The sequence below is a fragment of the Myotis myotis genome, unplaced genomic scaffold (genome assembly GCF_014108235.1).
Source record: "Myotis myotis isolate mMyoMyo1 unplaced genomic scaffold, mMyoMyo1.p scaffold_m19_p_2, whole genome shotgun sequence".
In the NCBI taxonomy this organism is placed as follows: domain Eukaryota; kingdom Metazoa; phylum Chordata; class Mammalia; order Chiroptera; family Vespertilionidae; genus Myotis; species Myotis myotis.
Window position 1 is genome coordinate 208968827 of NW_023416324.1, and position 13655 is coordinate 208982481.

Genomic DNA, 13655 nt, shown 5'->3' on the forward strand with positions numbered 1-13655 from the left:
ACCTGCCCGGCATGGGCAGCCGGGCAGCCAGCCAGACCCCCAGAGCCGCAGGCCGACAAGCGTCTGGCAGGCTGACTGTCTCGGGGCCAGAGTGACATTGCCCAGAGCCCACTGTCCACGTCAGCCCACTCCACAGCAGACTGTGAGGCCACAGGCACAGCCTTGGAGGAGTGCAGGCCGGACACCGGTGCCTCTCGGCTCCCTGTAAGGTCGCCAGCGCCCTGACCTCCACCCCCGGCCGCCATCGGGAGGCCGTTTTTTATTGTTTGTTTGCATTCCTCAGACCACATCTCTCACCACGCTGGGCTCCCGGCAACTCGGCCACTCCCGAGGCCACCTGTCCATGGACACGACCCCTCGCTGTTCCCACCCACCTAGGGGACCCTGCCTGTTGGTCACAGTCCCTCACAGCCATGTCCATTCTGCCTTGGACTTCGGGACCAGTGCAGGCTCAGCAGACACCCCCCGTGCCCGGTGCTCAGAGCCACGCTCCCTCAAGTGGGAGCCATGGGGCTCGGGGTGCAGGGTTAGAGCCGCCCAGCGCCCTGGAATCGATTGGGGCCCAAAGACCTGCAGCACCGCCCAGTCCCTGGCTTTGTCATTAGGAACCAGGGACAGGGGCCACAGGTGGGTGCCGTTCAGTCGGGCGGATGGATGAAGGACGAGTGGCAAGGGGCACGTGGGCAGTTGGTGGCTCACCCCTGGCAAGGCCCAGTGCTCTGCCAGGTCGTGCTTGACCACCAGCACCTCCAGCACTTTCTTGATGCTTCTCCAGCAAATGGCTCCGTCCTGGTTCCTCCTCCACCTGCAGGGGGACCGGGCTCACACCTGCCCTCCCCAGGCTCTGTGCCAGCCCCGCCCCCCAGCCTTCCCGGGGCCCAGCCCTGTGTCCTCCGAGGACCTGCTCCGGTCCGGCACCATCAGGGTGTGCCCCCACTCCCATGGCCGCTGGAGGACTAGCACGGCCATGGCCAGCCTTTGGAGAATATTTTTTAGGGATCCGGCTGGGCCACATTTTGCATATTTTCGGTTCGTCTGTGGCAGTGGGCCCTGGCCACCTTGTCCCTCCTCCCACAGGTCTCTCAGGGAGGGGACCCACAGAGAAATGAGGGGAGCTGTGAGGGGATGGGGGACGGGCCTGGGCGGTCCAGGGGGCCCTGACATTCCTGCCCTGTGTCTCGGGGTGCGTCATGCCGTGAGGCATGTACCAAATGAGAGCTGTCCTCGGGGCTCTCTGGGCGCATGGGAAGGGCCCGGAAGTGAGTCCCTCGTGGGGTGCGTGGGTGCCCTCATCACTGGCGGACTCACCGAGTGACCACAGGCTGCAGCGTGTGGTTGGGTCCGAAGCAGCAGAGGGCCCCGCGCCCTCGTAGCCCAGTGCGGCCCATGGGGTTGCTGGGGTGGAGAGGGGTCTGCTCAGCCTGCCGCCGGGAGGACCAGCCCGTGGGGACCCCAAGGGGTGAGGCGGGGGCTTCAGGTTACCAGGGGGTCAGTTGGAAAAGAAAAGGGTGTTCTTGGGAGCACAGGTCTGGTCCCACTGCAGATGCATAAGGCGTCCAAGTGGCCTTCCTGTGCCCCGAGGGCGGGACTGACCCATCGTGCCACCCACACGTGTGAGGGGAGGGGCAGTGGGGGTTCCGGGCCAGGCACCAGAGGAAGGAGTCACCAGCGTGGACCCCGCCTGGGAGCACATGGCTTGTCCCTGCTCCCCGAGCCCAGGACCCTGACACGGAGACTGAGGGTCCCCACTGGCCAGGGCCAACTCCTCCACCCTGCCCGGTCCTCTCAGAGAGAACAAATGCTGGACACTGGGTGGGTTCATGTGAATTCACCACTGGAACAGGAGGGAAAAGCCCATCGCCCAGGTCTGACCCCGTCCCCGTCCCCGCGGCCAGCCTGTCCTCTCGATCCTGGCACACCTTTTCCAGAGCATTTCGCTGAGGCCGCCACTGCCTCCTCCCTCGGGCCCTGCTCCGCCTGCTCCTTGGGGCTCCCCCGTCCCCAGCCACCTGTCGTCCTCCTCGGACTCTGACGGCCCCCAGCCCCCAGCCGGTCCCTTCCTCCTGCTCACCCCAGGCAGGAGGCCCTTTCTCCCAGAAGCCTGGCTGGCATGCACCAGCCTTCACCAAGGGCTGCAGCCTAGTCACCAAGAGGGGAAACCTGACCCCAGAAGGAACACCCCAAAGGCCCCAGGGAGGCCGGGAACCGTGGGGGGGACGGGGGGTGGGGGGGACAGTGCCGCACTCACAGAGGGAACCCGTCCTGAACCGCGTAGCTGCCGTGGAAGCTCCGGCGGTCGGTGGGCCCGTCCACGGCGTTGTAGGTGATCCCGGACAGAGGGTCCAGGGCGCTGGGAGAGGACAAGCAGTCAGGTCCCGGATCAGAGAGGGCGAGAAGGGAGGGCAGAGCGCTGGGTGATCACACCTGAGAGGCAGAGGACAGGAGGCCCCACAGGCCACAGGCGCCCCCAGCCCCCTGCCCCTCCCAGCAAGTCCCCAGACCCTGGGAGGGCAAAGCGGCCGGCAGGAAGCAGGCCCTCGCCCTGGGTGGGCTCCTGCTCCACATCTCCCGGCCCACCCCACCCCCACCCCCGGCCCTGGGTGTGAGGGAGGGAGGAGAGCACACTCACTTTCCCACGGGGTCCACCAAGTCCTTGTCCTTCCTCTCAGCCGAGTAAAAGGGGGGGTCGTAGATGAGAAACTCTGTCTGCACAAAACAGGGGTCCCTCAGACTGTCACCCGTCCACAGCGCAGGCCCAGGCACCCAGAGGACTGTGGCGGTGGCTGCTCCTCCAGGCGCACACAGCACGCAACCCTGAGACCACCCCAGGTGCCCGCGGCAGCTCTGAGCTGGGCAGGCCCAGGGCCAGAGACAGAACTGGTGTCTAGGGGAGGCTTCCCAGGTCAGGCAGGGGTCTGGCTGGACCTGAGAGGTGAGGATTTCCACAGGCAGGGCTAGAGAGAAGGCAATGGAGGTAACAGCCCGGAATGTTCCGGGAGGGCCAGGGACAAAGCCTGCAGGTTGGGGTGGATGCCATTACCCACGTCTCCCTCTCGTTCCCTCTCTCAGATGCTCCTGCTCACCTGGCACTCGGGAAAGGGGGCACTGACCATGCACTGGGGACAGTGGGACCCGGGTAAGTGGGGCGACCAGAGGTGAGGGGCGGTCGGCTGTCTGTGGATCAGAGGCTCATGGGGCTCCCTAGGCTGTGTGGACCCGCCACCCCCAGCTGTGTGGACCTGGGCCTCGGGGTCCGCATCTGTCCAGCACGTCCCTGTGAAACTGCGTGGGCCAGCCCACCTGATGCCCGGCCAGGTCAGAGGGTTCAGGCCGGACAGCTCTCCCAGCACCCCGGCCCCCGAGCCTGGTGGGGGTGCAGCCAGGACAGCACTCACCTCCCAGGGCACCTTCTCGTTGGGCACAGGGAAACGCACGATGGGGGAGTTGGGGTAGAGGAGGTGCCGGGCGTTCACGTGGTGGGCGTCGCCCAGGTCCTCTGCCTTCTGCCTGCTGTCCAGCTCCGGGTCCTGCCCCTCCGAGGACGGCTGGGAGGCTGGGGACAGCCACACGAGCGTGGGCAAAGCTGGCCCGGCTCGGGCATCTGGCCCACAGGCCGGGGACCCTCCACGGTCCTTCCTCCAGGCCCAGCAGGAGCCCTGCCCGGTGCCTCTCCACCCCACAGTCCCCAGGCTGAAAAGAACAGCCACCCACTCACCCAGGGAGGGGGCGCCCTCGTCCGAGCTGAAGCCGCTGTCCCTCAGGGTCTTCACGACCCAGTGCAGCGCTCTGGCCGTCTGGGCCACCTGCGAGAAAGTCCCAGACCGCCTCTGGTCAGCACCTGCCCCGCACACAGGCTACCCCTACGGCTGCGCTCCCCAGGCGGCCGTGGAAGCCAGCAGAGCTCTGCCAGGAGGGCTGAGGCAGCCAGGGCTGGGGCGATGCCCACAGCCCCCAGGTCCGGGGACAGGTCGGAGGAGGCCGAGGAGGGGACGAGGGTTTACTCCTCAGACCGGCCCCTAGGTGGTGCTCGCAGTACAGTGTGTGGAGCCCGGCCAGGGGACCTGGGCGGAATTTTCCAGAGGAAAACGAAGGCACCTCTTCCCATGAGGAACGGGTGCCCCACATTCCCCACCTCATCTTGGTTGTTCCCAGGGTGCTCATTCTCAAACCAGCCAGGCCCGTCGGACCTGTGCCCCAGAAACGCAGGCCCCGGCCCAAAACCCACCTGCCTCTCCAGGGAGGCCAATCTCTGCTCCATGGAGCCTGAACCCTTCAGTCGGTCCATTTCCAGCAGGTCCACCATGGTGTCCACCCTGGAAGAGTGCACAGCTCAGCCTGGCGGGCCTGGACGGTGAGGTAGCACGGGGCCAGCTTGCCGTGGCTGCCTCATCCGAGTCAACAGCCAGGGCTCTGTCGGCCTTAATTTCAGGCATCTTCCTCTTAATTTGAAAGTGTTTATATACATTAGAGGCCCAGTGCACGAAAATTCGTGCACTGGGGCGAGGTCCCTCAGCCCAGCCTGCCCCCTCTCACAGTCCAGGAGCCCTCAGAGGATGTCCTACTGATGGCTTAGGCCCACTCCCCACAGGGAACAGGCCTAAGCCACAGTCTGGCCTCCCTCTGCGGGAGACAATCTGGCCGATCAGGGGAAGGCTCTGCCCCCATCACCCTGCTGCTGCTGCCACTGTTGGCTGCTGCAGCTGCGAGGCCTGAGCCCCAGGCCTCGCATCCACTGGGGCTCACAGTTCACTGAGCCCTGGGCCTTGCAGCCGCTAGGGCTCATGGCTCACTGAGCCCCGGGCCTCTCAGCCGCTGAGCTGCTGTGGCTTTGACCAGAAGGACACCAGGTCTAATTAGCACATTACCCTTTTATTCGTACAGATATTTCTGTATAGACTGCCTGGGGCCCAAGGAGGGAGATCTCTTAGCCAGCAGATGCCTCAGGCTCTCACTGCCACTCTGACGGCCCACAGAGCATCCTGGCGAGAGATGCAGGTGGGAGGTGCACACATACCTGAGCCCCTCACCTCAGCCATGAGCTCCAGAACCTAAGTCACACGCAACAAAGCTCCTGCTGGGCGGTGCTGTCATTTGGGGAACGGTTGCTTGGGTTTTGTCTTATTTTGCTACAATGTGGGAATCTCGCCCGACTCTGGCTGGCTATGTTTATGGGTGAAATAATTCCACCGCCCAGTCCACCCAGACTCTCTGGCTGTTGATGGCCAGGGGTCTTCACTTCCTGTCTCCTTCGGTGCCAGCCCTACATTGTTCTTCTTTAATAACATGGGCAACCCTTTTAGTAGCCACCGCACACTGAGCCGGGCTGCAGCCCACTGGGAAAGGCTATCGCGAGAAAGGGGAGACAATTACCTCACTGAGGGCCCGGCAGTTAACTTGCGCCCTCGCTACGTGTTGATTAATTTCTAAAAAGCCACGTGAGTACTCCACGCCCTATCCTGGCCAGCCTTGTGAGTGTGCGACCTGGCTACTGGAGGGAAGGCGACAGCATGCGATTGGCTGGCTGTGACTCAGTCCCTGTGACAAACAGGAACTGTCCCCACCACCAAGGTACGCCCTGAGGTGTGGGTGCAGCGGGGCCGGCTCAGCCCGGGTGCCAAGCTGCCTCTGGGCCTGGAATCCCTCGCCCGCCTCAGGGAGAGAAGATGCCCATGAAGGGGCACCATCACCATCACTCCTGTGCAACGGTGACATAAAGCCACACACAGCCAGTGTGTGCTGGCGTCTCTAGCCCAGGAAGTGCTCACATGTCACACGTGCTCCCATGTTCTGGAGGTGACTCCAGGCGATGGATACTGTCACTGTCACCATTTCACAGATGAGCCAAGAGATGGAGAAAGGCAGCTGCCCGTCTCTAAGGAGAGGTCGGGGGGCATGCTCCTCAGAACGCCCTCTCTTCGGCCTGTGGGAACCACTGTGCCAGGGCCAGGAGCTGCCATGACTACCTGTCCCCGTGCCCCCTCCTCCTGGCCCACAGCGAGACACACACAAGCAGCAGGACCAAACTCTTCCACATCGTGTCCCAGGCAGCCAGGCCCTCTGGTGCCCACAGGGCTGAGGGCGGGTGGAGAGAGGGAGTGACAGACTTCTCCCCCAACACGGACCTCGCACCCTGGAAGCAAGTGGGGTGGGAAGAGCTGAGCAGGAACTGAGATGTGCTGAGTGGGCCTGAGAGTCGGGCGGGCTACCGAGGCCCTATGGGAACTGCGACTTGGCAGCGTGCCAGCGCGCTCACTGTCCACCCTCCAGGCCTCCAGATGGCCTCCTGCGGGCCCACCTGTCCCTCCTCCAGCCCACCCCACCCCACCCCGGCCTTTCAGGGTCAGCTCCACACACACAGTGGCCTTCCCAAGACCCAGAGGGAGGGCTGTGGGTCAGCTGGGAGAATTGCTCAGGCCATGGCACTGAGGTTTCCCGTTCCAGGTGACCAGTTGCTGGGCCTCCCCCAGGAGGACCATGTCCCTGGTATGTCTCAGAACCGAATGGCCTCCCGTACCTGTTGCTAATGTCATGGATCTTCTGCTCCGTCCTCTGCTTCTGCTGGTACTGCTGGTTCTGCAGGTAGTTCTCCTTCAGGTAGATCTCCCAGGACAGGAGCGCGGCCTCCTCGTTCTTCTCCAGCTTGTTCTCTGCGTGGGGAGGATGCATGAGGGGCTCCAGCCCCCTCCCAGGTCCTCCCAGGGTCCTGCACCTGAGCCACGCCCACCCCGAGGGGCCTGCTGGGAGCTCAGTGCCCTGCATGGTCTGTGTTCTTCCCAAGCTCCTAGGACTCATCTAGAAGGAGTCACCATAGCCACCCCAAGCCCACATGTGGCCCCAAGACCCGCGAGGACAGACACTCTGGGAGGCGGAGGGCGGCTCACTGAGCTGCTTGTGCCGCTTGGCCGGGATCTTCAGGATGACCCTCTTGATGAAGAGATGCAGGTGGCTGAGGAGGATGAAGGGGGGCGGGGCCGGGGGCCGGCCCTGGTACTCCTCGATCAGGTCGTGGCGCTGGAACTTCCAGATCTGGTCCGTGTGCTCCTGGACCTGCTGGAACGTGTAGCTGGCGGGAGGCAAGGAGCACGCCAGTTGCAGAGAATGACCAGATGCAGGGCAACGAGGCAAGAACAAGCACACGCCATCTCACTGCCCCGGGGGCCGGTGACGGCCCCTGAACAGACACACACCTCCCAGGGTGACTCGAGGGGCAGAAAGAGACAGCCGAGCAGCCGGACGGAGAATTCCGAGCTGCCTGCGAGGCCAGGGGAGCAGGAAAGAACACCAGGATCATGGTGTGTGCGCCTCGTTGGTGATAAAAGCAAGCGGACATCGTGGGAGGGGGACCCTGTCATGGTGTTGAACTCTCAAAGGAGTGTATCGGTTCAGTCCGACAAACGAAGGGACGGTGTCTGCAACAGGCAGACCCGCTGACTCAGAAAGGCACCTGCTTTCCGTGCTACGGGCTGAGCCCCGCCCACTGGTCCCCTAGGGGCTCGTATCGAGTCCCAGCACATGTTCAGGGTCTGTCACAGCAAATCAGAAGTGACAACCTCAGCAAGTTGGCTGACGAAGGGGAAGAGGAAGGGGCCTGACCAAGCCAGGGCCCAGTCCCGGGAGCAGCACTGTCACTTGTGCTGACACGCACTCCTCCACCCGGACGGCCTCCGACAGCCGCCGCCCGCCCAGCGTCCCTCCTCTGCACAGTGGGAGGCCTGCGCCAAAAGCTTCCCCCCTCGGGACCTTACTTCATGCACCAAACACCCTGCGGAACAGTGCTTTCTCCCAGGGCACCGAGACTGCGCGAGCACCTGCGTGCGAATCCCGCTGCCCCCGCATGTGGCTGTGCCCGGCCCCTCGGGGAGGTGACTTCTCTGTGAGACGCCCAGCAATTCCTTGACCATGAACCTGGAGTCCACCCCCTACAGCCCCCTGACCCCAGGCACAGGGAGGAGTGAGCCTTTGCCGGCCCCCAGCCACCATGTCCTCCCGCAGCCTGGCTCACAGCTGAATGACCAGACCACTGGTCCCCAATAGCAGTGCCCCGGACACACAGCAGGGCCCGGACAGACAGCAGTGCCCCAGACAGACAGCAGTGCCCCGGACAGACAGCAGTGCCCCAGACAGACAGCAGGGCCCCGGACAGACAGCAGGGCCCCGGACCGACAGCACTGCCCCGGACAGACAGCAGTGCCCCGGACAGACAGCAGGGTCCCGGACAGACAGCAGGGCCCCGGACAGACAGCAGTGCCCCGGACAGACAGCAGGGCCCCGGACAGACAGCAGGGCCCCGGACAGACAGCAGGGTCCCGGACAGACAGCAGGGCCCCGGACAGACAGCAGTGCCCCGGACAGACAGCAGGGCCCCGGACAGACAGCAGGGCCCCGGACAGACAGCAGTGCCCCGGACAGACAGCAGGGCCCCGGACAGACAGCAGTGCCCCGGACAGACAGCAGGGCCCCGGACAGACAGCAGGGCCCCGGACAGACAGCAGTGCCCCGGACAGACAGCAGGGCCCCGGACAGACAGCAGTGCCCCGGACAGACAGCAGGGCCCCGGACAGACAGCAGGGTCCCGGACAGACAGCAGGGCCCCGGACAGACAGCAGTGCCCCGGACAGACAGCAGGGCCCCGGACAGACAGCAGGGCCCCGGACAGACAGCAGTGCCCCGGACAGACAGCAGGGCCCCGGACCGACAGCACTGCCCCGGACAGACAGCAGTGCCCCGGACAGACAGCAGGGTCCCGGACAGACAGCAGGGCCCCGGACAGACAGCAGTGCCCCGGACAGACAGCAGGGCCCCGGACAGACAGCAGGGCCCTGGACAGACAGCAGGGCCCCGGACACAGAGCAGGGCCCCGGACAGACAGCAGTGCCCCGGACAGACAGCAGGGCCCCAGACAGTGGCCAGGGAGAGTGGCTGGCACAGTCCAGCCTGGGTTGAACGGGGCACCTCAGTGTTGTGCCCTGGGTCCCAGCTCAGGGTCCATCAGCACTGATGGCAGTGACGGCGGGGGGCGGGGGCAGTGAGCTGGCTGGGCGAGCCCCAGCGGCACTCACTTGAACATGGCGATGAGCAGGTTGAGCAGCAGAATGTTCGTGAAGAGCAGGTACAGGCAGAGCAGGATGACCGTCAGCCACTCGGGGAAGATGGGCCGGTGCCGGGTGGCGTCGCTCTCAGGGCACTTGGGCTTGTAGGGGTCGGTGCCATTGGGGCTGCACTGGTCCAGGCTGAAGTTCACGCCTGGCATGGGGTGGGGACAGGGAACAAATTGTATGCTAAACTGTGCAGGCACAGGCCTGGGCACCTGCACATCGGGGTGACCGCAGCGGGCGGCTCAGCCCCAAAGAGAGGCGTCCGTCTGCACCCAGGCATCCCCTGGGGGCAGGATGTGTGGCTGCCAAGGGAAGCCCCCCGAGCCGGCCTCCTCTGCAGGCTGGCACAAGACCCTGCGCAGGACCAGCCCTCCCCACCAGCATCTCCCAGCCCCAGGCAAGGCTGGCTCCGGGAGGGCACCGTCATTGCTAACACACGGGTCCCAGCCTGGAGAGCCCCATGCGGTGGAGAGGATTCAAAAGGAGAAAATTAACAACTAGTGAAAAGAGAAGGAGGATGAGAAAACACGGCTGCAGAGGCCATGGACTGGCAGCAGGTGGTCACAGCCAGATGCAGTGCCACGCTGGTAGAGAAGAGGACATTCCATAAAACTCAAATTTCAGTTGTGCATGAAAAATATCTAAGGAAGCACACAAAGTCGTTAACAGTGGTTAGCTCTGGGATGTGGATTAGGGACCACATTTTTCTTTGTACTTAGCTTGAATTTTAAAAAATTTTCAATAATGAATATGCACTGTTTTTTTGTAATCAAGTATATTTTTGAAAGTGTTACTAATTTTCTGAGATAGAAACTCACTATAATAGTTATAAATATCTATATAAAAAGAAGAGCTCAAAATAATAACGTAACCTTCCACCTCAGTGAACTAAAAAGAGAAAAGCAAACTAAATCCGAAGCAAGCAGAAGTAAGTAAAAAAGGTCAGGATGCAAACAAACAAAATAAAATATATATTTTAAAAACAAGGAAAATGAACAAAACCAAAATCTGGTTCTTGAAAATGAGCGACAAAATCACAACCCTTTATCTATACTGATTTTATCTATACTGATCAAAGGGGGGGGGAATGGCTCAGATTACTAAAATCATAAATGAAGAGAGGACATCACTACTAATGTTACAAAAATAAAGAGAACCATAAAGACATACTACAAAAAATTGTATGCTAACAAATTAGGTAACTTAGAAAAATGGACATATTCCTAGAAAGACATAAACTACCAACTGAAGAAGAAACAGAAAATACAAATAGGCCTACAACAAGTAACAAGATTGAATTTGTAATTTTAAAACTTAACACACAAAAAAATTCAGGCCCAGATGGCTTCACTGGTAAAGTCTACCAAATGTTGAAAGAAGAATTAAAGTAAATCTTTCACAAACTTTTCCAAAATATAAGAAGGAAGGGAATGAATCTGGAGTCCTAAGTCACTCTATGAGGCCAGCATCTCCCGATACCAAAAGAAGACAAAACATGACAAGGAAACTACAGACCAATACTCTTTGTGAATATAGATGCAAAACCCCTCAACAACATGCTAGGAAGCGGAGCCCAGCAGCATGTAAAGAGAATATACACCATGACGCAGTGAGATGTATCCCAGGAACCTTGAGTTGGTTGACATCTAAAAATCAATGAATATAGTAACATTTCAATAGATGCGGGAAAGGCATTTGACAAAATCTAACATCCTTTCATAATAAAAACACTCAAGAAACCAGGAATAGAAGGGAACTTCTTCAACCAGATAAAGGACATTTACAGGAAACCCACCACATCCTACTTAACTGAAAGCTTCCCACCCCTAAGATCCAGAACAAGATAAAGAGATGTGCTCTCAATACTTATACTCATCATTGTACCAGTGATTGTAGCAGGATAAGTAGGCAAAAAAAGAAATAAAAGGCATCCAGATTGGAAAGGAACAGATGAAAGTATCTCTATTTGCAGAAGACATGATCTTCTATAGAGAAAATCCCAAGCAACCCATTACAAAATCTACTTGAGCTAATAAAAAAGTTTGGCAAGACTTCAGGATACAAAAATATAGTGTATTTCTATACAGGAGCAACAAATAATCCAAAACAAAATTAATAGAACCATTCTATTTACAACAGTATGGAAAAAAAATAAAACCATTAGGAATAAATTTAATAAAAGTAGAACGACTTATACACTGAAAACTACAAAATGGTATTGAAAGAAATTATAGACCTAAGTGGAAAGACATTCCACGTTCACAATCCAAACCCTAGATGCCTTTTTTTTTCTTTTTAGAAATTGATCAGCTGATCCAAAAATTCATAAGGATCCAAAGGACCCAGAAGCCAAAACAATCTTGAAAAAGAAGAACAAAGTTGAAGGGCAGACTCAAGCTTCCTGATTTTTAAACTTAACGTAAAGCTATAGAAACCAAGAGAGTGTTATACTGGCACAAGGACAGACTTACAGATCGATGGAATGGGGTGGTATCCGTATGTAAAGAACTCTAACAACTTAATAAAAAGACAACCCACTTGGAAAATGGGCAAAGGCTAGGAATAGGTATTTCTCCAAAGAAGATACAGAAATGGCCCTGTAAGTACATGAAGAGGTGCTCAACATCATCGGCCATCAGGGAAATGCACACCAAAGCCACAGCGAGACACACTTCACACCCACCAGAGCTGCTGGGACACAAGAAGCCGGCCAGTGACGAGTGTCAACGAAGAGGCGGAGACACGGCGCCTCGAGCACGGCTGGCAGGATAAAAACGGCGCAGGCGCCTGGGATAGTTTGGCAGTTTCTCGCGGAGTTACCATTAACCCAGCAGTTTTGCTGGTAGGTATATATCCAGGAGAAATAAAAACATATGTCAACACAAAAACTCATACATAACTGTTCATAGCGACGCTGTTCCTAGTAGCCAAAGAGGGGAAACAACTCTAATGCTCACCCACGTAGGGAGAAACAAAACGTGGTCTAGCCACACAATGGAATATTATTTAGCCACGAAAAAGGAGTGAAATACTAACACAGGCTAGGATATGAACGAATCCTGGAAACATTCTGCAAGACACAAAAGACTACATGTCACGTTATCCAATTTACATACAATGTCCACAAAAACCCTCTACAGAGATGAAAAGAAGGTTCCCCATGGCTGAGCAGAGGAGGGAATGGGGAGTGACTGCTAACTTGTGTGGGTGTCTTTTTGGGGTGATGCAAACGTTAAATCAGATTCTAAAGGTAAGTGGGTATTTGCAAATGTAAAACTAGATCCTACATTTTAGATTCTAAAATTAGTAAATAAAGGAAAAACTCAGTATACAAAAAGTGCTCTTTCCACCTGGGAGGGAGGAAGTTATTTCTGACTGGGGTGGAAGAGAAGGAATACGATGGCACTAATGCTGGGGAGGGGGTGGCACCGATGCCCAGTGCCCCAGGCCACGCCCTCGGTCCGCCCGGATCTCAGCTGAAGCTTGGAGGTGCAGCTCAGCACCCATCCCCACCCCGGCTGGTGCCTTCCCCGCTCGGCTGGGCAGTGTATGCACCTGCCCGTTCTTTCCCCAGTGGAACCCCGGGAGCTCCCACCCAGGAGCAGTACTGGGCAGGAGGGGAATACCCGCCCTCCCCTCCTCCCAGGACCCCTGCTGGCATGGGGGCTCCTTTCCCACCATTGTCAGGACCTCGTCTTACCGTCGATATAGGCCGGCATCTGCCCGAAGATGGTGAGGTACGACTGGTACACGACCCCCCGGAAGATCCAGTCCACCCGGCTCTCATTGTGGATGAGGATGGCCTGCTTGGCCACCCCGAAGGACACCACCCACACGGCCAACAGGAAGAGGAAGAAGAAGACATCCTTCATCTGCAGAGACAAGGCGGCACTGGCTGCAGCCCCACACACGCCTTGCTCTCCCTGACAGCAGGCAGACCCCACCCTCCATGCCTGTCTGTGAACCCTGCAGTGGAGGGAGAAGTAGCCGACACCCACCCTGCAGGCGCTCCGGGGACACGGCCCTGGGGGACTGCTGCCATGTGCTAATGGGGTCCTGAGCACACCCCAGTGTGTAGGAGGGGTTGGATGTGACTGTGACCCACAGAGGGGATCAATAGGAGCTGTAACAGGGATCAGGAATGTGCTGTGGCAATCAGGGAGGACTGCCTGGAAGAGGTGATATACAGGTAAAGACCTGAGACAGGTGTGCCAGAAGGTGAGAGCCCAGGGCCAAGCAGGGATGTGGGGCGCTGGGTGTATGTATGCTTAAGCCCTGGTACGCCTCACTTGCAACTGGCATCAGGCCCCTCATCTCCTTACCATCCGCTTCACGATGATTATCTTGGGCCCCAGCGTCTTACTGATGGTAAATATGTGCATCAGCCGGAGGCAGAACATGATGAAGTCCAGAGAGAGGACAATGCGTCCGGGGTACAGCAATCCCGGGATCAGCCTGGCCAGGGCAGAGTCAGGGACCTCAGCCTGCTGCTCCCACAGCCTGTCCCCAGCCGCCCTCTCACCTGCCCGTGCCCCTGTGTGGGCCCTGGAGGCAAAGGGC

The 13655-nt window shown here is 58.7% G+C and overlaps 1 protein-coding gene across 3 annotated transcripts in view; it reads right to left on the reverse strand.

The window, feature by feature from the left end:
• TRPM2 (transient receptor potential cation channel subfamily M member 2) overlaps positions 1 to 13655 on the reverse strand; it is a 47652-nt gene that overhangs the window by 3636 nt on the left and 30361 nt on the right. For all 3 annotated transcript variants that reach the window (XM_036351867.1, XM_036351865.1, XM_036351864.1), the window contains exons 19-30: positions 13418 to 13550; positions 12796 to 12967; positions 9060 to 9243; positions 6882 to 7063; positions 6515 to 6647; positions 4226 to 4313; positions 3716 to 3803; positions 3396 to 3553; positions 2630 to 2706; positions 2249 to 2350; positions 1309 to 1395; positions 700 to 805 (exon numbers count right to left, since the gene is read on the reverse strand). In XM_036351867.1, coding sequence (XP_036207760.1) covers positions 700 to 805; positions 1309 to 1395; positions 2249 to 2350; positions 2630 to 2706; positions 3396 to 3553; positions 3716 to 3803; positions 4226 to 4313; positions 6515 to 6647; positions 6882 to 7063; positions 9060 to 9243; positions 12796 to 12967; positions 13418 to 13550 — 1510 coding nt within the window. The remainder of the gene's footprint in view (positions 1 to 699; positions 806 to 1308; positions 1396 to 2248; positions 2351 to 2629; positions 2707 to 3395; positions 3554 to 3715; positions 3804 to 4225; positions 4314 to 6514; positions 6648 to 6881; positions 7064 to 9059; positions 9244 to 12795; positions 12968 to 13417; positions 13551 to 13655) is intronic.